The 24,845-nt window shown below is 30.2% G+C and overlaps 1 protein-coding gene across 2 annotated transcripts in view; it reads right to left on the bottom strand.

The window, feature by feature from the left end:
* The window catches only part of LOC145329787 (uncharacterized), a 122,017-nt gene that overhangs the window by 38,225 nt on the left and 58,947 nt on the right, over nt 1–24,845 (bottom strand). For both annotated transcript variants that reach the window (XM_080174182.1, XM_080174183.1), the window contains exon 6: nt 21,973–22,035. In XM_080174182.1, coding sequence (XP_080030308.1) covers nt 21,973–22,035 — 63 coding nt within the window. The remainder of the gene's footprint in view (nt 1–21,972; nt 22,036–24,845) is intronic.

Raw genomic sequence — 24,845 nt, 5'->3', positions numbered from 1 at the left:
AAAAGGTAGTTTAATCAAAGGTTGACTGTTGACAAGTTTTGCCACGTTGATCAAGAATTTAGTGGGATACATCAATCTTAGGTTATCCTTTTAGGCCATACTTGATTAAACAGATTTTTTGTTTACATTTTTTGTGGTTTTGTTATGACAACATTATTTGTCTTTGTACAATGGGTACATAAATAGGTTGACTTTTTATAATAAACATAATAAAAGGGTGGCGCTTCATCATACTTCCTTTTTAGTAGCGAAGCTACTCTATAATTTGTAATACCCGTACGTCAGTTACGGGAAAACTTGATTTTCTCAGCTTCTATTTAAAATAGACGACTAAATTTTTTCTATAGATTCCCTATGTTCTGAAATACATTGAATTTGTTTTTCTCATCGACGAAGACCAAACTGCATTACTTTTGCACCACTTTTGACGTCATATTCTCTATCACTTTTTTAGTTGTTTTCTTTCCCACTTCTCCTCTCATCTGAAGTGGCACAAAAGTAATGCAGTTTGGTCTTCGTCATATCTGTTATCAAAGATAAACCACTGAAATTTTGTGTGAAGATTTGTATAACCACTAACAACTAATTTTATCCATCTGACTGTTAAACTTATCATCCTTGTCAAATGTATTAAGATATAAACAAGAAAAATTATGTTTGTAAATGGCGCAGCAAGAATAACTTCTTTAATTCAAGGAAAATTTCTCAAGATTAACAAAATAAACAACTGACAGTAAATTGTAATACAGAAATAATTCAGAAAATTTATATTGTTAGTGAATGTATATGTTTACAACCAAGCTAAGAAAAGCGTAGAGAGATGTACTTTGTAAACTTTAAGGCAAAAAAAAAATAAAAATTACTTATAAAAAGATAAATAGATATATGAGAGATAGGTAGATGGTTGGTTATGATGTACTGCAGAATGAACTTCCTTTCCAACCACAATAGGCTAATCATGCGACAGTGTTAAATTGGTTTTCAGCCATTATTGGGCTTGTTTGTATACTGTACAGTTATAATAATAGATAGATAATTGGGATCCATATTCCATAAATATATATAGTATTTTTAAAAAGCTTTTCTATAATTAGGGTCGGTCTGTAGGTCCGTAAGTCACAAACAGTTATCTCTTTTCGATAATTTAAACAGGTTAGAATTGTCCTATCGATTCCAAACTCTGCAGAGTGATTCCTGTAGTAGTTAGATACGATTTAAAAAGCGTTGAAACTGAATAATTGTTACCAGAATGACGTTCATTTTAAACATGTTGATTTTTAACTTTTTTTAACAACAAATTTTTATGTGATAAAATTATCCGATTGATCTGATTTTTTGGAATACTGATTCCTAGGACAACAAAGTACAATGTTATAAGCGAAGCATCTCTATAATCAAGTACTCAAAATGTAAGTATGTCTTTAAACAATATCCTGTATTTAAGCAGTTTCTCAAAAAATTTACTTACAATTTGTTTCGATTTTTATACATTTATATTCTAATTATTCAGTTCTGACACTCTACAATTGTTAATGTTCGTTTGTCCTACCGTTTCAGAGCTTCACATGATAGATGTTGTCATCCTTGTATATATAAAAAAAAAATATAGATAGAAATGTTTTTTCCATTAGGTATCTGTAGTGTAGACTTTAATTGTCTGGGTTTTTTTTTGGGGGGGGGAGGGTGTGGCGCATTTTATTTAAAGGGAGTATGATAGCCTTAAACACGGTAAAATCAAAATGGATACCTTATTTTAACATAGCCTAAGCGTCCTAATGTAGATTTAACAAGACATTCATCCCCCCCCCCCCCTTATATAAGTTATATTCAGATTTTTTTTCATATCAATCTATAGCTAGATATAAAGATAAGGAACAGGCTACTATAGTAGATTATAAAGTAGCTGAGCTACAATAAAAAAAAACCACGCAAGCATTACATGGGTATATAAGTGTATTTTTGCATGTATTTTGTTTTGTAGGGAAGTGTTGGAGTAAAAATAGTCCGTGCAATGAATAAAACAATACAAGTATTAACAAAATAGAGGGTTAAACAGAGAGGCAGGGGACGATGGACTAAAGAATGAAATGGTATCCAAAGTTTTGTAATCACGCTCTATCAATCCCTGGCTTAAGACTTAATGAACTTTCATAAAATTCTGATTGGTTTGTTCATCATCGAAAATGTACATCAACTTATCGTCAATTATTTTATCCCTCGAGATCCCTTGTTTTAAATTTACGATAAAACTATGCAATACAATTTGATGAACATTTTTCCTCCTATATCCCCAAAACCATTCTTTCTAAAGGGACAAGACAATGGCCATTAAATTGATATACAAAAATACCCCTTCTGTAAATTACATATAATTTTGAAACATTTGAACACTCAATTTAATGAACTAACTAATCATAAAGCAATAAAATCTCTAAAGTTGTTAAGGCAACAAATAAGAAAACTTTACCATAAAAGTTTAGGGACTAGCGTAATAAACAGCCCAATTTCTAGGTACAAATATGACTTTCAGAAAAAGGTCGTGCTTCTGTATTTATCTTATTTGAACTGAGTCTCTAAGTCTAATAACTCTAAGCCAAAAACACTTTCTCTGAATGTACAACTCTGTTTGTTTTTGGCTTTGAAAAGGTCACACATCACACACACAAACACACACCCACACACACACGCACTCACACACACACACATACATACCATCAAACACCCATTCTTAAGAATCAAGGAGCTTTACTGGAATGTTTCTGTCTGTTACTAATTTTTTAGCCAACCTTCACAATGTTCTAGAAAAAAATCAATGTTTTATAGAAATTGCTAATTAATCACAAAATAAGACATTTTAATTAAGTAGCTCAAACAATATCTTTAATTTATGCTTTTAATTTTTGTTTCTTTGATTATTTTCTCACTTGTTGGGCTTGAAGAGGCGGTTACGAAGGCCAAGATATCATACTACAAAAAAGTATCCAACCATTTTTACAAAAAAAAATACTTTTTTTTTTGGATAAGGAAAGTAAAAAATCGACAAAAAGGTTCCTAATATTTTTCATTTGTTATAGTTGTTTGATTGATTACATAAAACTCACGTTGTATGTCTGAGCAATGTGGTTTACAGTGCTGCTTTTAAAAAGGCGGAATTTTTTTGTGGAGATTTCCCTTATTTCTTTATTAACAGGACCTTTTGGGGACAAATTGTTGTATATCTCCTCAATTATGAAAAAATAAAAATAACACTTCTGTATTTTATAATTTTAATTTTTACCAACCAATCAAGATTAGATAAAAGTTCCCAAAGTTATTTAGCTAATGAAAGTCCACTCTCTCCCTTTTTTATCTTAATTCTAACAAATTTGATTGGTAATATTTAATGGCAACCGCCGGAATGGGAGGGGTTTAATTGTCTATTTGTATATGGTTAGCTTATATGGCTTTAATACATACATAGTCATATATGTATAAAGATAGATAAAAAGATATAGCTGTAATTCTAAACCCATGTCACTATAAAACCATTATTTTCTTATCTATTTCCTATCTCTTAAGCTTTTATGAAAAAATACTCATTTATAAAATTTTCAATTAAGGAAGTCAGTATTAAAAAATTTGGCTTTTTAAAACAGTTTAGGGAAATAACCCAATCAGTTTTTATTTTGTTTTAACTGATATAAATTTCAAATTATCATATTAACTCGATTTTTGGTATGATGATTCTGACGTAGATTCTAAGCATAGTATCTATTTAATTGCATTGACAGCTTAAGTAAATCCAAAATAGCATTCTTTATTTGGTTTTCATTGCAAACTATGTTCAAACTAGCTGTGTGCAATCTTTTACATAAAAAAATTATCTACTGTAGGGGTATCCTTGTTTATTTGCATTAGGATATACATTTATCATCCATTATCTTATCACTTAAGATTTTTAAAACCTCAGATAGATAAATATAAAACATGTACATAAAATTAAAAAGAAGATAGCTATAGAAATAATCATTTAGATTTAATTTACCTCTCTCATCTGAATATTAAATGTAAACTTTACAACTGGGGCTATTTGCAACCTATTTGTCTGATTGCATACCTAGATGCCTTTTCTTTCGGGTGTTTACTTAAACCAACACATTTTAGTATATAATCGTTATTGATAGACATAACTTTATTATCATTAGCTAAGAATAAGATAATGAACGATAAAAGTACATCCCTAAATATAATAAATCAATTAGATTAGTCCATGTTTAAATTATCGAATTGGAATTTTGGACACTGAGAGTTTGATCCAACCAATCAAGATTGCGAAATATTCAGCAAACGGGTGAGATGAATTGCTTTTAAAACTTTAGGCACCTGTATCATTTCACCTCCCTTACTGCTTTTTTAACAACACTATTTTCTAGAGTTTTAAAGGTTTATTAAAATACAATCTCAAAAAACACACACTGAGTAGTATCATTTGAACACTGAGATCTGTGTAATTGTAAAAATGAATGTTAGTGTATAAATTCAGGATGTGCGTTAACTTCCACACATGAATCCCATATTACAATCGTCTGAATCGCATATATATCGCATAAGAAACAGCGCTTTTACTAAAAGCTATTTATTGACCACCAAATTTTTTTCTAATGTTAAAAAAACTAAATTCTAGCCCCTGTACGGCTCCCCATTTTCACGGGATTTTTTTTATCCCTGGCTTAACCTAACCTAAAATAGGCATAAAAAATGTCGGGTCATGGAAAGAAAACGAAGTTGTGGGTTTCATCGTATTTTCACAGTAGCTTTTGAAAGGATATTTTGGGTTAGGTTAGGTTAAGTAACTGTTAATGATTGCCCCACAAGGTTAGAAAATATGCCCCGCAGGGGCTAGATATAGGAGAAAAGCTACTGTGAAAATACGACGAAACCCCTAACTTCGTTTTCTTTCCATGAAAAAAAACTTTGTGAACCAAATACAATATGAAGAAGTGGGACAAAGTGATTCAAAAATCAGCCATGTGACGTCATAGAAATGTGGTATTATACATCTTTTTTTACGAGCTTTTTTCCCATTTCTCCTCTCATCTACCTTATTTTTATGACGTCACATGGCTGATTTTTGAGTCACTTTGTCCCACTGCAATATGAAAAAAAAACCATAACTAAATGCCCTTTACTTCACGAATAAATTATTAGTTTATTTAATCTTTGTGAATATAAAGACTCAATGAATGTGATAACTTGCGGAAATGCATGCATACCCAATTTTAACTAGGTTATGAAGAAGTAGTAAGTTTACATACTACTAATTTCATATAATAAGCTTCACTCATCTTATCTTTGTAAGGACTAGGGGCCCTTGAGGCTAGGGAAAAGTCGACCCCTCTCACTTCAATTTTAGGTTTACAACAAATTTTTAAATGTAGATTTTTGGGGCAGGGTTTATTATTTCTCTTGAGGGTGGTGGCACCCTTCCCTAAAATAGTTTTAAAACTTTCCAGAACCTATGATAAGCTCAATTAATTTTCTAATGCTAAGATAACAATATTTTCTTATGGTACCTTATTCTTATCCCAAGATATCTTCAACATATTTATCTTCAAATTAAAAATACTTTTAAATAGGCAGAAAGAGTCATGTCGTGCTAGATAAACAAGGATAATAACATCCATAAAATTGAAGCTTAGCAGATCAGACCGTCAGACAAACGAACATTAAGAAATTAAGTAACAACGACTTTAATATTAAACCTTGATTATAAGTCTTAACGGAAATTCTGTAACAAATTATTCTAATTAACAATTTAAACTAGCCTTTACGGACTACGGCTAGCTTAAGTATAGAAAATCTTCGCTCAAAACAGCAAGGCTATTACTATTCTCGAAATATGTTTGATAAGGCTACTTAAGATTTTACTAAATACCATTTGAGATAAAATGATAAAATAAAATTGTTATGATACTTTTTAAAATTAAGAGAAAGTATTTAGATATCCACTGAACTTATAAATGAACCTTAAAACTGTCCTCCCCTTTATATACATTCTTACACGGCCTTACCCCTGTAAGGCTCTAGCCCCGTTGGACTTCTCAATAATAAACTTACCTAAAAAAGAATCATAAATAAGTTTTATGGTCAACTATTTTTTTCCCTCTTTTCTTTGAGTGTAATAGTCGAAAGTTACAATAATTGTTGTATATAAGTTCTAGCGGATTCGCCCCTAGAGGCCTCAAGGAACACGTAAAATTGTTTCTATTTCAAAATCAGCTATTTACCAAAAAATGTTTTTTTCGCCGATAGTTGGTGTTAGTTATGTTTTTAGCGAATTGCAAAAATGTCCGCAGGGCGGCGTTTCTATTTTTATTTTTGTCGATTTCTCTGGGGAGGGGGGTCGTACCCTTCCCCAAAATAATTATAAGCCTTCTCTGGACATATGAGAAGCTATCCTGTTAAGGAGAACCAAATCGGTTCAGAGGTTACCGAGATCCTTCGGTACAAACAGACAGACGTCCTGTTACCTTTTTATAAGGATTTCGTGTCAGTATTTTATTAAATTAAATTTGTAAAATATTTAATAATTAAAATCATAATCTTAGACCTATAATTTATAGGTACAAAAAAGTTTTCAAGGCATTTTAATATTAAACGATCACAGACAAGTGTTTATTTAAGTCAAATATAAAGTTATGTGTTATAATTCTGGTTTAAAAAGCCTTTAGAACCAGTTTTAGTTGTCTAAAGTAGCAGGGAGTAAGGGAACATATGAGTGTAAATTATGCTGGTACCCAAAGATTTTTGTTGGTAAACACTTGAAGTGTCTAAATGATTGCTTTAAATTACCAAAATTGATATACTGTTGGGGTAATTTTGTTTATTGTAATTAGGGGTTTGCATCAATTTATCGTCCATTGTCTTATCCCCTAAGATCCTTGAGGGGTTGTCTAATGTCGAGTGAAATGTGTGCATAATGAATAATTGAAAATTAAGTGCAAGTGCATAAACAAGTACACACGCATCCAAATGCATCCAAAAATGTTAATTAGATTTTTATAGTAGCGTGCACTGGGGAGGTGTACAGGGATGTCTAAACACCCCTCTAAAATTAAAATTGGAAAGGTCTACCATCTCCTTTTTTCTCCTCCTAATGGTTTAAAATCCCCCTGGTAAATTGCTGTGCATGCCACTGTTTGAACAAGATTAGCTTTCATGAAAACTTATGCCTTCTTGAAATAAAAACAAACAAGATTATCCTTTAGTTTACAAATATAAACTACAAACTCCACAGAATTAAGTACCATGGCCAAAAGCAGTGGGGATTTTTCTTGACTACTTTTTAGCACAGATTTAAAGGATAAGACAATGGCTGATAAAAGGATGGACATTTCCAATATCTGTTCACAAATTTATTCCTTCTGTAGATTACAATAATTGCTAGAATTTAGTAAACCAACCAAACAAAATAAAATAAAAGCCCCAAAGTTGTTGAGCCAACGAATAAGAGAACGTAATCAATTAACATGCAAATGTCTATTTCCTCCCTGCCTTTTATTTATCCAAAAAAAATCATTGATGTTAAACATGACAATATTTTTTTATGTTAATTTCTAAATAACCTCTTCCTTTATTTATGGAGTTGAGTGAAATTTGTAAAGAAAGTGAGAAAGAAAGAAAAAGTAGAATTGTTTTTTTTTATATTTGCAAACTCATTAAATTAAATTCCCATGTCACTTTTACTTGTGGTTGCTAGCTAATATAATAGATAGATAGATAGATAGATAGATAGATAGATAGATAGATAGATAGATAGATACTTGAAATAAAACGGAATCAATAGATTTAAATTAACTCTTACAATTAATTTTTGAATCAGCGCAAACCCCAAAGATAACCATTTAAAAGTTAATAATTAGAAAATTAATATTGCGGTGTCCTTGTACCTTGTTAATAATTGGACATTTCAAATCAAAATGGATTTTATAATTATCAAACATGGACGATTAACTTTCAATTTGCGCATTTTCTTATACAAAAGAGGTTGGTTTTATTTTTATCTTTTGTTTTTACATTTATTAAGAAAGAAAAGTGAACCCTTTCAAAAGAAAAAAAATACAAGTCTATCTTGATAAAAAAAAAATTAAGGAAGGAGATAATGAATGAATATTCATTTTTAAGATCTCCATTTTAGGAAGCTTCTTACATGTCTTGGAATGTTTAAAAGATATTTTAAACCATTTAGAAAACAGAGCCCCTAGATGTTAGGGACAGGGCACAGCATCTAGCACAATATAACTGAAATACCAGCATGTCATATGTTTAAAAGCTGAAGAGCAGCTTCGCTACTTAAAATTTGTTTGTGATAATTATGTGAAACTGTAACAGATTTCTTAGAACTCTTTAGTTACACATTTTAACTGCATAGCATTCAGGGTGGACGGGGATATTGGACTGAATATTATACTGGTGCCTAAAGTTTATAAACATTTTATCTGATTAAAACTAGGGTTGGGCCGGATATCCGGTCTGGCCGGTTATCCGGCCGGATACCGGATATATAAACTATCCGGTTACATGATATCCAGCTGATTTTTGACGCCGGGTATCCAGTTATCCGGCCGGATATCCGTTAATTTGACGGATATCGAATGTTGACCAGATATCCGGCCGGAACCAGATATACGGCATTAAAAATCAACCGGATATCCAGTATACGGACAAAAAAGTATCCGGCCCTCCCCTACTTAAAACTTTGACTAATATTATTAAATCTTGATTGGGTGGTCAAATCTAGCAGTGTCTATTGTCTTATTCCTTAGGACACCTGAAAGCATTTTAAAACAGGGATTACAACATCCATCAAAAAAACTCAAATATTAGGAAATTTAAAGACTCAAGAGTATTAACACAGAACAAACAGAATACTTAGTTAATACTTTTAATGCTGAAAATGGTGATTACCGAGTAGCAAAGCTCTAAACAACACATCTATCTCTCTATCCTTCGAGTTTTGTAAGCCTACAACCAGGGATAAAAGAAGGGACAATGGATTTTAAATAACATTGGTACACAAAGTTTTATAAACATTTTCTAACATTCGTTGGCTTTTAGTGTATAAAAGGAAGGGCAAATTTGTTTATCTTGATCGGTGAGTTACACCAATTATCGTCTATTGTCTTATCCCTTAAGATCCCTGGCCAAACAACACAATCTAAAGATAAATAATCAATTTTGGCATCGCATATAAACTTTTTAGGTTGTTATAAAACAACATAAACCATTTAAGCTTACTGTTTTTATTATATAAACTATACTAGAGTTGGCTCGATATAATTATCTCCCTATTGGCTAGTTTTCTATATGCATATCTATTTCTCAATAAATCTATTTTCCTCACCCGGCATTACTATCTAAAAGAAAGTAAATATTTAATAATTTAGATGATTTTTAAAAGATTTTTTTAAATTATATTTTTTTCTTTACATTACCATCACCAAAGGGTTAATGATGATGATTACAATTTTAGTTTAATATTTGAACACACAAAATGTCGCCACAATCGAATTCTTTTAAAACATAGTTTTCTTAAATTTATCATATTATAAATTTAAATTTTCTTTTTTATGATTAGAAATTAAATACATCAATATAAGGTAAATAGCAACATGAAATGAAAAAAATGAATTTATTTTTAATAAAGTAAAATAATGGGTCTTATCGTTCTGGGCAATGAGAGTTTATTATGGATTATTGGAGCACTATGAGTTTTAATCATATATTCCTTGGAAAACTTGAGCTCGTTTATAGACATTTATTTCCTATATAGATCTGACATGGATCTTGAAGCAATTCAGCAGGCCGTTTTGTACATGTTAAAAATTGGAAGATTTCATTAAATAAAAGTAATCGCAAATATACTTAGTAAATAACATTTTACTATGTTATTTTCTTTTATGATTAAGCAGCTGGGCTACTTATGAAAACATTTTTTTGTAATAATCATTATTGCATTCAAAATAATGTTTTTTTTAAACAATCTTTTAGTTGCGAAGATTCTAAGTTCTGCACAGCTAGCTTTGTATGTCTAATTATCCGTCTGTACAGCTATAGGGGCACAATTATTTTCATAACTTATAATTTTTTTTGTAAAAATTCATCTTACAAGAACCCTATTTTGTCCGTTTATCTATCGGTAATGTCATAGAAGACATCTAATTGGTGGATGTGATTGTTATAAATTATTCTTCAAAAGATTACTGAAATTTAATATGGAGTATTTTTCTTTTCCTGGGCATTTCTCAAATAAAAAAAATTCTTTGTAAGTCCATATATAATGCTACAACTGAAACTTTATTTTGGTGCTTCGCTACTTCTGGATTAAGTCTTCCTTGCTTTGTTACTTCTTTTAATAAAATACTTCCGTCTTTAATTTTTGATGGACTTAAAAAACAAGATGTTTCCATAAACTGACTGACCTTTTTAGCAGTAAAGCTAGTATATAACCTATTTTGTCCGCCATTTCGCACTTTGTTTTGTCCGTCTGTCTGTCAGTTATGCTATGAGTTATAAGGCTTCTCAAAAAAGTTTTATTAAAAATCCTTTGATAAATTTGAATCTATTGACTTTAGCTATTACATACAATTATAATCTAACGGTATTAAATAAACACCAAACGCACAACAATACGCTCAAAGTAAGCGTCATTCTTTATTAAAGAAACAAACACAAGTTTTCAGGCATTATCAGAATATGTAAAATAGGTCAAAATTAGAATTTTTAGAAAAAAAACCAATCAATAATGCAGTGATTATTTAAAAAGCGATGATTATTCAATGTATGTATTTTTTTGGTAGATATCATATTATATAGGGTAGTAAGGTATTCTTGTTTGATATCTCCATTTAAGGGGAGCTAATCATAGCCCCTTGGGTGGTTTTAGGCTACTGGATCAGAATGGATGGTTTTAAGATGTTTATTGTTTTTGAGAAATAATTGCTATATTTTGAGAAATTTAACTGTCTATAACCGTCTGACCAATCGTGACCGATGAATTGAATAATTAAAAATGCGGAAATGTTGAATATTTCTACTCAATAGATTTTAAATCAATATAAGATTAACAAAACAAAAAGATGAGTTAGTTTATTCTATCAAGAAAAAAAACACCAACCTTACGTTATCTTTTAGATGCGAAGCTGTCCAGATTTATGAAGTAGTTTTTGTCCGTTATTCAACTGTATAATTATTTAGGTACTGTAAATATTTGTATGCTATTTTATTTTTAAATTCCAGTTTATGGATGGTTTTTGCCTGTTTTACCTCTTAGAATACATAGTTACTATATGCTAGGGGCGTTTCCGCTAAAATCTATACGAAGCTACTTTCTACTTGGAAATGTCTGTCTATCTGTCTGCCTGTTCGTTAGAGAGGTTAAATAGAAAAGCAATTTTTTTGGGGGGGCTGCTTTTCAGGAAAGAAGTCTGTTAGACTTCCAAAACCAATGAGCATAATTTTATTTGGTCCATCGTTCTGTCGTCGGCTATGAAAGACGCTATAACTTAGCAAAAATAGAAGACCTATTCAATTTAAGTATCTCTTTGTCTGAATCTTAATTAAATGGAAAGTAAAATTCATCGCCTTACTATTGTAAATGTTCAGTACAAAGGATACATTTGTATTTTGCCAGGGATAAATGGATTGGACAATGTACGATGAATCAATCATCTGCTCAAAGAAGGGCCCAGCAGCCGCGGTTAAGCCTCAAATAATAACCCGTTTGGAAGCTTTGACATTTAAAAAAAGAGTGATTGCCATATTTGTGTCAGGTATAGACTTCCAGCTGTTTTAAAACTTGTAATAGGTTGATTTCCCTGAGGATTGTAGATGGCTTACGCGCGGCTGCCGAGCCCTGACTTAGAGTCTTAGAATAAAATACTGTATTTAGAAGTTATCTTAAAAAATAAGTACACTTTACTTAAACAAGCATTAACGATGTGTTCCTTGCTGATTTTTAAAGTTTGCCTACAAAATAGTAAAATAATTTTAGCTTACCATCACAGAAATCTAATATAACCTAACCTAATCTAGAGTGAAACAATAAAAAATAGCTCTCTTTTTTTCAATATACATATAAATACATTTACTAATATCTAGAAAAATGAAGGAACATACTATTTGTTTCATTGAACGCCATAGTGTTCTTACAAAAAATACAATTTAAGTTCTGAAATTGTTTTGGTAGAGTAAAGTTAGTAATGAATCTCAATTCTATTTTTTTAAATGTTTTTTCTGTCCGTTAAGAAGACATCATTTAATTTATTTACTTTATATTATTGGTATCAATGGTTACAATTTTCCCAACAACATTGTGAGACAACCCAAAGGCTTTAATCCTTGCAGGTCAGAAAGGTTAAGATGCCAATATTAAACTTATACATTTTTCTATCAAGAGGTCATTTTTCACAGGGTACCCTCATGGATAGATAGATAGATAAATATATATCATGTGTAGATAGATAAACGCAGGAGAGGAAATCAAGTAATGGAGGGAAAAAATCTTTTAAATGAGTAAGTAAATCTCCAAATCAAGTGGACTTAGTGACTTGTGCTTTTCAGAAAAGTTTTCTACATGCCATTGGTGGAGTTCAGAAATGCTTCCTTCCATTACGTCGGTAAATGATCAAGCCCCTTGAAGCTAGAGGCGAAGCGAGATAGACTTTTTTCTAACACAAATTATCTTTGAAATAGAAGAAATTATTGAGTTTATCTTTTTAGTCTTAAGATAGTTTTATGACATTTTCCCTACAGTTATGACAGGGACTAACATATTTTTTAAAAATTATATATCATTTCAAATAGATACGTCAAAATGGTTCCACGACAAACGTAAGAGTCCCAAACGTCAGAGTGGAAAAACATCAGAGTGGACAAACGCAAGAGTCCCAAACGTCAGAGTGGGACAAACGTCAGAGTGGGACAAACGTCAGAGTGGACAAACGCAGGATTTTTGGGACAAACGTCAGAGTGGACATTTTATAAGTAAAACGTATGAGTCTCGATTTTATAATCATTACCATATAAAAAAAAAACATTTATATTTTCTTTATGATTAGGTTAGGTTAGGTTATAGGCTAGGGGGCCGAGCGCCCGCGGCTAGGCAGGCTAGGGGGCCGAGCGCTGCGGCTAGGTAGGCCAGGGTGCTGAGTGCTGCAGCCAGAGTCATTTTCTTTATGATTAGGTTAGGTTAGGTTATAGGCTAGGGGGCCGAGCGCCCGCGGCTAGGCAGGCTAGGGGGCCGAGCGCTGCGGCTAGGCAGGCTAGGGTGCTGCAGCCAGAGTCATAGTTTTGTCATATAATTAAAATAGCATAGACTCTGATGTTTTACTTAAGCAATGTCCACTCTGACGTTTGTCCACTCCGACGTTTGTCCCACTCTGACGTTTGTCCACTCTGACGTTTGGGACTCTTGCGTTTGGGACTCTTGCGTTTGTCCACTCTGACGTTTGGGACTCTTACGTTTGGGGTAGGGTCAAAATCATAATCAACATTATTACTAGATAAATATATCTACCATATAACCATGTTCCTAGATGTATAGATAAATGAATATATATTTATATAGATAGATAGATACCAAACTTGTCCATTTTCCTATGAAAGGGTAATTTTTCAAACATATGCTTGGCTTATGTTCAGAGATAGCACCCATTTATTTTAAAAACCTTTCAATAATTTCTAATATTTCGTGTTAAAAAGCATTATTTTGATATATCTTATAGTTTAAAGAGATAATTAGGCTCTGTACAGTTTTAAGAACTTAATCAGGCATCAGTTTATGGATTTTTAATGTTAATAATTTGACCTGTTTTCAAATTAATAGCACTAAATGGGAAAAAGGGTTTTATTATTTGAAAAATCTCGTTATTATGCTATTAAAAATGCTATAAAAACATCCCAAAAATGAGTTTATTTGTGATCATTATTTCTTTGTATAATATTTTTCTTAAAATTTAGCAAGCACTATTATTTGTTATAAAGAAAATATTAAAAATATGAATAAGTTATTGGCACCTTATTGATTATTTTGACATTTTAACAATATTCCATTTTTCAGGCGTCTTTGCCATCAAAACAGGCCTGTCAATTTGGTAATAGCAATACCATAAACCAAGAATTTAGGATAGCTATTGGAACAAACAGAAAAGTTATTTATCGCAAATATTATAGTCAGCTTTCCGCGGATATCAAAATAAAAAAAAATGAAGATTAAAACAGGGACAGAAGGTCTGTAAATGGACGCAATACATAATTTTTCATTATCTTTTTGTACTGGTTCTAATCCAGCGGATGTTAATCGGTATCGAAGCCGTACTGGATTGTTTCTTTTTTAAAAAAATATGCGTTTGTTAGAAAATCTCCTGGAAAAAGTTAAATATTGTCTTTAAAACACCCGTTAGATCAAATTTCCCTACTAGTGTTTGGACAAAAATATAATAATTTGCATATGCCTTTTCCGTGGATGAATACTTTTTCAATCTGCCTAATCTATGTAAATAAACTATGACATTTATAACTGTTCAATATTTTTAGACGCGCGCAGCTAATCTTCAAAGAGTAGGTATGGTCTACGTCTGATGGTCTGACTGTCGCAAGCAATGATAGTATAGAAAATTTAATATGTTTCCCTTCTTTGATGGCTGAATTTTAAAAAGTCCTTAAATTAGTGGCGTCCATAGGGTTTTGCCAGGGAGTGTAAAACTTAAATATCTAGGGTGGGTGGAAATTATATGATGTATCTATCAAAGCAAATGTCATATTTAGATATTTACTGACATTACACGTATTTTTAAGGCTTTTTAAACGGTTTTGGTTTGCTGCTACTTTTGGATAAACATAACTGCCGAGCCTTATACATTCTTTTGGTAATAGTATAATCATTTATATATCTATATTTATTTACTATATTCAATATACAGAAAGATTTTTATTGATACAACAAGAAACACAATTTCCAAGAGAAGCAAAAAGTTCTTATGTGTCCAAAAATAGCCTAAACCCATGGAATGATCAGTAGGTATTTTTCTTGACGGTTCAGTGGTTACCAAGATTTAAGTTTAATACATAAAGCGAGTTAAATTTGCTTTTCAATGTTTTTAAAATAATCCAAATTAAAATCTAAAAGTTAATGAAGTTTTTTTTGGAAAATGCGGAGAAAATATATGTTGAGTAGTTGCGGAATCGATGATTTATGATTTATTTGTGTGTTAGTGTATAAATATATTATGTATGTATAAATCATATCAGTAAACAGGGATAGGCCATCAGAAATTAGATTACTCTTTCTAAAACATACCTTATTCTTAAGTATAAGACAATGGACGATAAATTGAATTACAAAGTTCTCATAATCATAGGCAGAAATGTTTAGTTTATTTTAATAAAAGTACCCAAAATTTTAAGGCAATGAATGAGGGAATATGTATATAAAATAGGTACCAGTAAAGTTATGAATTTAAATGTCTTTACATCACCATTCTGTAGAATAAAATTATTTGAGGAGGGAGGTTGGCTATTTGTGTATTATTACTCTCTTCCAAACGTTTTAATCAGTAAAGATTTGGGAAGAGATTCATTTATCAACAGATGACCTATCCTTAAATTCTTGAAATATTATATATTTATAATATCTCTAACAAAGTTGTAAAGATTGATAACATATTATAGGCTTTTTGTATTTCTTCATTATAGCAAAAAATTGAATTCGGCATATTTTTCTTTATCAATTAGGTAAAATGGCTATAAAGGATATAAAAACCAACTCATAACCCTTTTATCCCTGCAGTATTTCATGTTTGGGTTTAAATAGATAGATAAGATAATTGAAACATTTTTTTCTATTGGCTAAATAAATAAATTTTTAGTAGATTCATTGGAACTGCAAAGCAGTATAAGGTTTTGGTTATATGTGTGAGTGATCATTGATATATTCTTATAGCATAGATAACTATAGCTGACAAATAATGTAGCTTATTCATAAAGCATAGAGCACTTATAGCTGAAGAATAAGGTAGCTTATTCATATACCATAGAAACCTATAGCTGAAGAATATGGTAGATAATTCATATATCATATAAAGTTTAGCCATTAAACAGCGTAACTATATCATAGAAAATTATTGCTTAAGAATATAGTAGCTTATTGAAAACTCATAGAAAATATCTAAATCAAAAGACGTATAGACAAGTTTAAAGAATAAGATAGATAGATTGATAAATATTTAGAGGGAAAGAAATAAAGATAGATAGACGAATGTATAGATAGATATATCTAATTTATATTGATTGATGAATCGTATATGAACAAAAAAACATTAAGTATTAAAGGCGTTTTGGGTAGTGAATTAAAATCAGACAATATGATGTAGACCAATAAAATATAGAGTTTATTAAAAACAAGGTTGACTACATCAAAAAAAAGCGTAGCTGAGTAATCAGTCAAAAACATTAATACATATATTTTGTATCTTAGCGAAAGTTATTCTTTAATTATAGTATTTTAAGGATTGGTTAGTATAAGTTTACTCCATAAAGGTGCATCATCAAGCAGTTATAGATAGAAATATACGAATATTATCTTATAGATTTATTTTGGACTTTAATAATTCTCCCCTTTATTTGTACATTTAAATATTTGTAAAGAGCTTGTTTCATCAAAATAAAAATCTGGAAGATGTGTTTTTTTATCCCTCACTTAATAAAGCTGTTTTTAAGATCTTAACCAACACACAGATAAAAAAACAAACAAAAGCACACTTTATAAAATGGATAATTTAAAGAGGTTGGATTTATTGTGGTTCAATTGAGATAGAAAAGAAAATGCGGGCAAATAAATAAACAAAAACCCGAAGCTAGCTTTGCGATGATTATCAAAATCATTTGTATGATGGTCTTAACAACAAAAAGGATATTATAAGCGCAGCTTCTCTTTAATTTATGTGCTGTTTGTCTTTAAAATCTTATAGTAGTAGTAAGGTTTTTGTCTATAAGGCCTCGATTACAACTATACTGATTTAGCCCTTCATATTAGAAAATCTTCATAGAAGTCATAGATTGGGGTTAGGCAATTTTATTCCTAGATAAAAGTCTTAGCTTGGTTTTATGCCTTCCTTTTTCAAGATGCTATAAAAGCAACTGCTAAAATGATTAATTTGAAGCTGCTCTCAGCTGCCGAAGCCAAAAATGAAATCCAAGGAGCAGCCAATATACAATTTTAGTCCAAAAACAGCCGCCTGATGGTTTTAAATGAGACAGACTTGAAATAAATGACTGAAAACCCAAATTAAATTATATTTTCCATTATTATGTACATTTCCAGTAATTAGTATGCATAATCATACACAACTATCCTGTATATTATTCAAATATATTAGGGATAAGACAATGATAAAAATTGCCACATATGTTAATAACAATCTTTGTTGGAAAAGTTTTGACACTGCTAGTTTGTAAAATCCAAAAAGTTTTTTAAATTTGCGAATGCGAGAACGTGTAAATAAAACTTTGGAGACCAGTTTAATTTTCAGCCCTATATGATGACACTTTTAATAACTAATAATGCCATGAATTCCTTTTTTAATCTTAATGGGAATGTCTATATAAGTCGCAAAGAAATACTTTAGGTTTAACATTATTAAGAGACTTTATGTTTACATATTTGTCAATTTTTCCTTTCTTTCGCTAATAAAAAACACTATACGGAAACGAAGGTACAACTACACTTTGTAACATGGAAAGCCAAAACTCTGGTTTTATCAATCACAGAAACAAATTAAATTTTGGTGAGAGTAATTTCGATAGAAAGATAGACAGACACACTTATACAATATACATGTACTAGTGGCTGCACCCCTAGAAGATAGGGACTTTTCAAAGGGGTGAGAATGGGCAGAATAATAGCCTAGAGCCATCCCAGGGCTTAAAATAATATAGCCTCAAACCTTTGTGACGCTTCTCTCAAACGGAGAACTAAATCCGTCATGATGTTTTTTTTTCAAAATCTTAATGCTTAAGGCAAAAAGACTTTACTACTTTATATAATAGGATTGTCTATCATATACAATGTATTTACTAGACATAAAACTAAAATATAATAGAAACAAGATAAGCGGGTGCTCCCTGCGCGTCTATGGGAGGAGGGCAGAAATATTCGCAAAAGTCCGTTCCGGACTTATATGAAGTTTTCTTAAAATAGATTGTTCAATATGTTAGGGGTTAATTAACACAAATAAATATGTACTATACAACTACAACATCCATAAAAGTAAAGCTTAGCAATTTATTCAGACATACGAACCGACTCCAATAATAGGAAAGCTTTGCTTTAAACAATAAATTCTGATTATCTGCAATTTAGGACAGGTTGAGTTTTGGCTTGACATTAATTTACAAATCAAACTAAAATTAAAACCCTAAATAGAGAACATTTGCGCATGGTTGTTTTAGGTTGGGTTTAAGCTAGTTTCCTGTCCACTCCGTACCCTTTGTATATAGATGCTTTGGCTTCGGTTAGTATGTACATAAAATGATAGAAAAATGAATGATAACTACGGGTGTATTAGAAGAATAATAATGAGTTTCCCCAAGTCATTAAATATAAGTTAAGCAAAAATTATTCAAAACTATAACTATTATGCTAAAATATTTAGATCAATTTCACTGTGAATATCCTAAGAAACAAGAATGACAACGCCCATTAAAGTGAAACTCAATAATCAGAATATTATCTACAATCTATTTTCTGCCATTTTTGTTATAACATTAATTTTGATTTACTTTGTCATAAAACAAAGATTAAATCAAGGTTAAAGCTTCTCTTATACATAGGTTCTTCTTTACCTTTAGTTATTGTTATATCATGCAAAACCCTAGTTTATATGAATCAACACATTTAAAATGAAGATAAACTTTCCTGTAAATAATATAGAGACACTTAATTCTAACTATCAACTGAGTTGAGAAATATTTCATATTAATTAGAGCTATAAGGAAAATGTAAAATATAAAAAATTTCAGAAATATGAAAATTGTATAAAGAAAACAGTTAGCCTTAGAACTGCCAAAAAACTAGCTCATTTTAATTAAAACCTTATATGTATATATTTCTTCAAGGCTTGGTGATTGCTTAATAATTGGTGTTTATAAAAAACAGTGAAAAATTTAATATTTATATAAGACGTTTAAGTTTTAAAGTTAGAAAAAGGAAAGCCTTGGTCCTGTTTTTTTTCAAACTCATTATATGTATGAACAAATTTTTCAAAAGTATAAACTATTATTTTTGTTTTCATAAATAGATGTTAGTCAAAATAAAATATTTAGGTTATTCTTTTAGATAAATCTTTAATTTATGATCACAAATATAATCAATAGACCAAACAATAATACAATGTTTTGATAATAAAATATAGATATAAAATTTTAACAATTAAACAATAAGTGGCTATTTATTATTCATACAAGCTGAGGAATTTTAAAAAGCATAAAAATGTGCTTTGGTTAGGAGATTCTTCACAAAAATATAGTCGTCTTTCACAGCGACTGTGGATATACTATAGACGGATTTAAAATAGATATCGAAAAGCTGCTAATAAAAATTAATAAAATTGAAAGTTAATGTTTGAATCTCCATTCTTTCTGATATGTACCAATATTTTTATAAATTAAGTTTGTAAGCCAACAAATAAAAGAACTTCAATCAGTATAATTTACATATAACTGTCCCCTTCCTCCCTGGCATTATACTAAAGAATATGAACAACAATGCCAAAATAGATTAATATTAAATGTGTGTGTGTTTGTGTGCTTTTATGGGTGTTTGTGTGTCAGGGTGTGTGTGTGTACATTTATGAGAGTGTGTGTTTGTCCCCTTCTATTCATAGAACTCAAATATGTTTAATTTGATTGCATAGGCACAGGTTTCAAAATTAGAGGCTTAAATTCAAAAGTTGTCTTCCTATTACATTAAGGGATGTTTATTATTGACACACTGAATAAATAGGTCTCTCTGGTAGTGTTTAACACTTTCCTCATTGTACCTTACTATTACATGAATCGTTATGTTAATTCTAAATCGATATTTAATTCTAACATTCCCAAATAAACAATAAGGGCTATTCTTTTATAGCATACCAGCAAAAATTTTCTTTAAAAAGTTCTAATCAATTGTTTCTCTAATTCTAATACATTTATAATATTGCAAATTATAAATTGCAAGGTATCCAATATATGACAATACATAGGGCTTCATAGGCCAGCTATTATGCACTCTATATAAACATTTGAGCATTTGATATGCTTAAATAAACTGTATACAAAATATTGGGCAGCTAATATGTTAGTCACATGTAACAATGAGAAAGCATAGTGGGAATATTTTGGCCTTAAACAGCACATCTTATCATTTTAAATCATAGTTAGGGTTTTCAGATAAAGATCTTGATTAGCATTACAGGATAACTTAGATAACAAATATTTTTTTCGCATGAATAATCATTAAAAGATTAAAATTTAGTAGTTTAATCAAATAATAAATAAAGAATAAATAATGAATGAAATATTTCTATTATGGTATTTTCAAAAAATTGTGTGTGTTGATTTAAACAGTTTAGTTCATATAGATGAACTATTTTGCATCTGTAGTATTTTTCTTTTAAATCTCTGTATAGATTCATACTAAAAGCATTATAAGAGTAGCAACGATAGATAGATAGAAGAAAAGAAAGATATCCAGAAAGATAGCTAGCTAGCCAGAAAATGAAATAATTTTGTGTTTTGGTGGTAGTCCAAGTTGGTTTGTATCTAATATGGATCGTGACATGCATATTTACTCTAGTTGGGTTAATAATGGAGCAAATATAATAGAGTATTAGAGTAATAATAGAGCAGATACATTAGAGTATCATAGTAAAAATAGAGCAGATACAATAGAGTGTCAAGGTAATAATAGAGCAGATACAATAGAGTATCAGAGTAATAATAGAGAAGATAAAATTGAGTATCAGAGTAATATTAGATCAGATACAAAAGAGTATCAGAGTAATAATAGAGCAGATACAAAAGAGTATCAGAGTAATAATAGAGCAGATACAATAGAGTATCAGAGCAATAATAGAGCAAATACAATAGAGTATCAGAGCAATAAAAGAGCATATATGATAAAGTATCAGAGTAATGTTAGATTATATAGAATAAAGTAACATTTTGCTGTATACATCTAGTTTCTTACCAGAATTTTTTTTATTTGTATAAACTGTCAATGCATTATTTTAAAATATTTCGTAGAAGTTTTTCAAATTAACCAACAAACCAAATTCACATAGTAGCTGCGCTACTAAAAGTGTATATATCATTTTCATATTGCACCCAATCATACATATACGTCACTTTTCCCTGCGATCCGAGTTTGAAAACTTTGAAAGAAACTTAGAAAGTTAGGGCTTTTTGTACCCTAATTTCCATTGACCCCTGTTACAGCAAAATAAAGCTTTTCTTAAATACCAAATCATGTTTTATTTTCATTTAAATACATTGCTGAAGAAATTTATATAATTACGATATTATTTTTACAGTAATTTATTTAAAGTAAGGAATAGCTAATTTTTCAGAAAGTTTTAAAAAAGATTGTTTGTTGATTTTTAGTTAAAAAAATGTTTTGGAATTGGTGCAAGAAGTGAAAACGATATAACTTTATTTTCAAAAAGGCATAAAAGAACTTGACCCAGGTTCTATTACAGATTTGAAACTCGTGTTCTATGAATAGTGACGACGTAATTATACCTTACATATCCAGCTTCAAAACAAATGTAGAACTGTAAATTTAATAAACATTTCAAAGTTAACATAACTCAAGAATGCAAAGTATAACTTGATAACAAAACAAGAACATACCAAGGCTATTGCAACGAAGTAAGTATCAAATAAAATGTTACTTACCAAGCTTGGGTATCTGGCACTTCCTTTGCTGAACAGAGCAACCAAGGTTCCAGTACAAATCATCTGCATACAAATTTACAAATTAGATGGAAAGATAAAATGTTATGTTATTAGAACGAAAAAGATAATTTAAAAATGAAAATGAAGAATTAGATAAAAAATAAAAAGGATTGGATGGATGGATAGATATATAGAACAATATTGAGATGGATAGATAGTACAAGAAATAGTTGAATGGATAAAAAGCTAGAAAAAATTTGAGATGTATGGATATTTAAAACCAGGAATAGATAGATGGATAGAGGGCTAGAGTAGGAGTGTATGAATAGATATACAGATAAAATAAGGGATAACCAAATGGATAGATAGCACAAGAAATAAATTGATGGATAGATAGATAGAACAATATTAAGATGGATGGATAGATATGTAAGAGTTAGTTGAATGGATAAAGAGCTAGAAAAAAATATTATATAATATGTATAAAATAAGGGATAAACAAATGGATAAATATCACAAGATTGATACTAGATAGATTGATAAATAGATGGATAGATAGCTGGAACAAGGAAGCTAGGTGTTGACCCAAAAATGTTGTATTTGCACAAAGGTCACAACACAATTAAATTCATATATCAAGTCCATACATAATACATATGCCACAAGAAATATTAGAGTTTACCTAGCATGAGTGTATATTTTAAGTTCCTATATTCCTATGTAGGGAGTATTTAACAGTAAAATCATACTGGTACCCAAAGCTTTTTTAAAAGCACATTCTTTCTTAAAACGTTGTGTAAAACTATTAAATCTTGATTTATGTCACAAACTTAAAGTGATCAAACTTTTCTGCAAATGATTTCTATTCACAGAAGGGGAAATTTAACAGTAAAATCATACTGGTACCCAAAGCTTTTTTAAAAGCACATTCTTTCTTAAAACGTTGTGTAAAACTATTAAATCTTGATTTATGTCACAAACTTAAAGTGATCAAACTTTTCTGCAAATGATTTCTATTCACAGAAGGGGAAATTTGGTTTAAAGTGATTGGGGATGTTAATCAATTTATCGCCCATTATTTTATCGCAAAACAAAATTATGTCTTAACTTGGTCTAATGGTAAAAAAGTGTATATGCAAGTGTTAAGAGTAGAATGGTCAAAAATCTATAAATCTTTCTTCTATTTATTTTTTGAAAGAGTTGTTAGCTAAAAACTTAGTTACTGGAAAAAAAATTCTTTCTTATAGATATATATTATCTTATTAATTTAAAAACAAAATCCAAAAAGTACACTTTGAAAAAAAAGGCGTCTAAGAAAAATAGTCAAATAGGTAGCTTGATAATGTTAAGTAATCTACATTTAAACTTTGGATTTTGTGGCTTTGTTGAAAATTGATACTTTATTGTATTTCAATATTTCAAATTGAACCAGACTAAAATGAGAGATGTAACATATACATAGATTTGCATGTCTACATATGAACACATACTGCAATATGTATGACTTGTGGTGTTTGTGTTAGGGTGTCCCAAATTTAAGATATTTCAGGAAGTTTTATATTAGGCTGTCCCAAAGGTAAGCATTTAACAATTCTAATACAATATATACATCTAAAATTTTCATAAAGTGTAGGCAAAATTAAACCATTGAACCAAATTCTTCATTTTTTAAAAAGTATCAACTAGGTCTTTGAATTTTTGTACAGCCCCCCATCCCTACCACTTACATTCTAGGGGCGCATTACAAATATTTTGAATATAAGGTGTTGTTAGGGAGGATGAATTCAAATATAGAAAGAAAAAAAACATTTTTATAAAAAAATGCATAAAAAAAATTTGGGACATTCTAAATGAAATAATAAGCTAGCTGTCACCAAACCATATTTCAAAACCATTGCTAGCTTACACAAAGGTATTAAAAATAACAACACCAATCAATGGGAGTTAAGTTAATTCATATAAGGAAAAAATAACAAAATCATTTGAATACCTTTTTTTACACCTTAATGTAAAAAACTATTTTTGTATATAAAATTCACATAGGATTATACAGTATAGATTTAAAAATGTGACATAACTTCCTTATTAAAAATTCCCATATAGAAATGCTTTGTTAGTTTTTTAATACATAACTTCATATTTTACCAAGCCCAGAATATTTAATATAGTATCGTATTGAAGAAAAAAACTTAAATAAGGTTGACAACGGGCAATGGACGATAAATTGATGTACACCCCAAAGTATAATAAACCTCCTGTAGATTTTGGTGATGATTTTGTACATTGCTTTTGTACCCCCCCCCCCCCCCCCAATCAAGATTTTATAAAAGTACCCAAAGTTTTATAAGGCAATGCTATCAGGTATAAGGTATAACCAACGAGCGAAATAAATCAAAAATAATATTTGGGGGGCAAATGGAGAGGTCGTCAATTTTACGATGTGTTGCCCCCCAACGACAGCTGAAAAACACGTGTAGGTTTCGTGATCTTTTTCCGAATTAATTTCGTTATTGGTATAAGCTGCAATGATATAGGAAATGTATTTATGAAACTTTAAGGACTAGTACAATTTTACATGCAAAAACACCCTCTTTCCCTGAATTTATTAGGTGCTTCTAAGGAAATTGCAATTTATTTCAATATTTACTTTAAATGAATATTAAAGTATATAAAAAGTATATTTACCCTATATAATGTTGTGTAAATATTGTCTCAATGCATAGGAGAAAAAAGGCCTGTAAATTTACTTTAAGAAGCGAAGCTACACATTTTTGTTAACTGTTTTTGTTTAACTTGAGGCTAAATTATTCTTATATATCTTGCTATTTCTCTCTCTCTCACCCACTTACACTTTCTCTCTATTTCTCTCTCTT

Source organism: Acartia tonsa, chromosome 10, assembly GCF_053477335.1.
Source record: "Acartia tonsa isolate MP-2025a chromosome 10, ASM5347733v1, whole genome shotgun sequence".
In the NCBI taxonomy this organism is placed as follows: domain Eukaryota; kingdom Metazoa; phylum Arthropoda; class Copepoda; order Calanoida; family Acartiidae; genus Acartia; species Acartia tonsa.
This window is presented reverse-complemented; position numbering and strand designations above follow the sequence as displayed.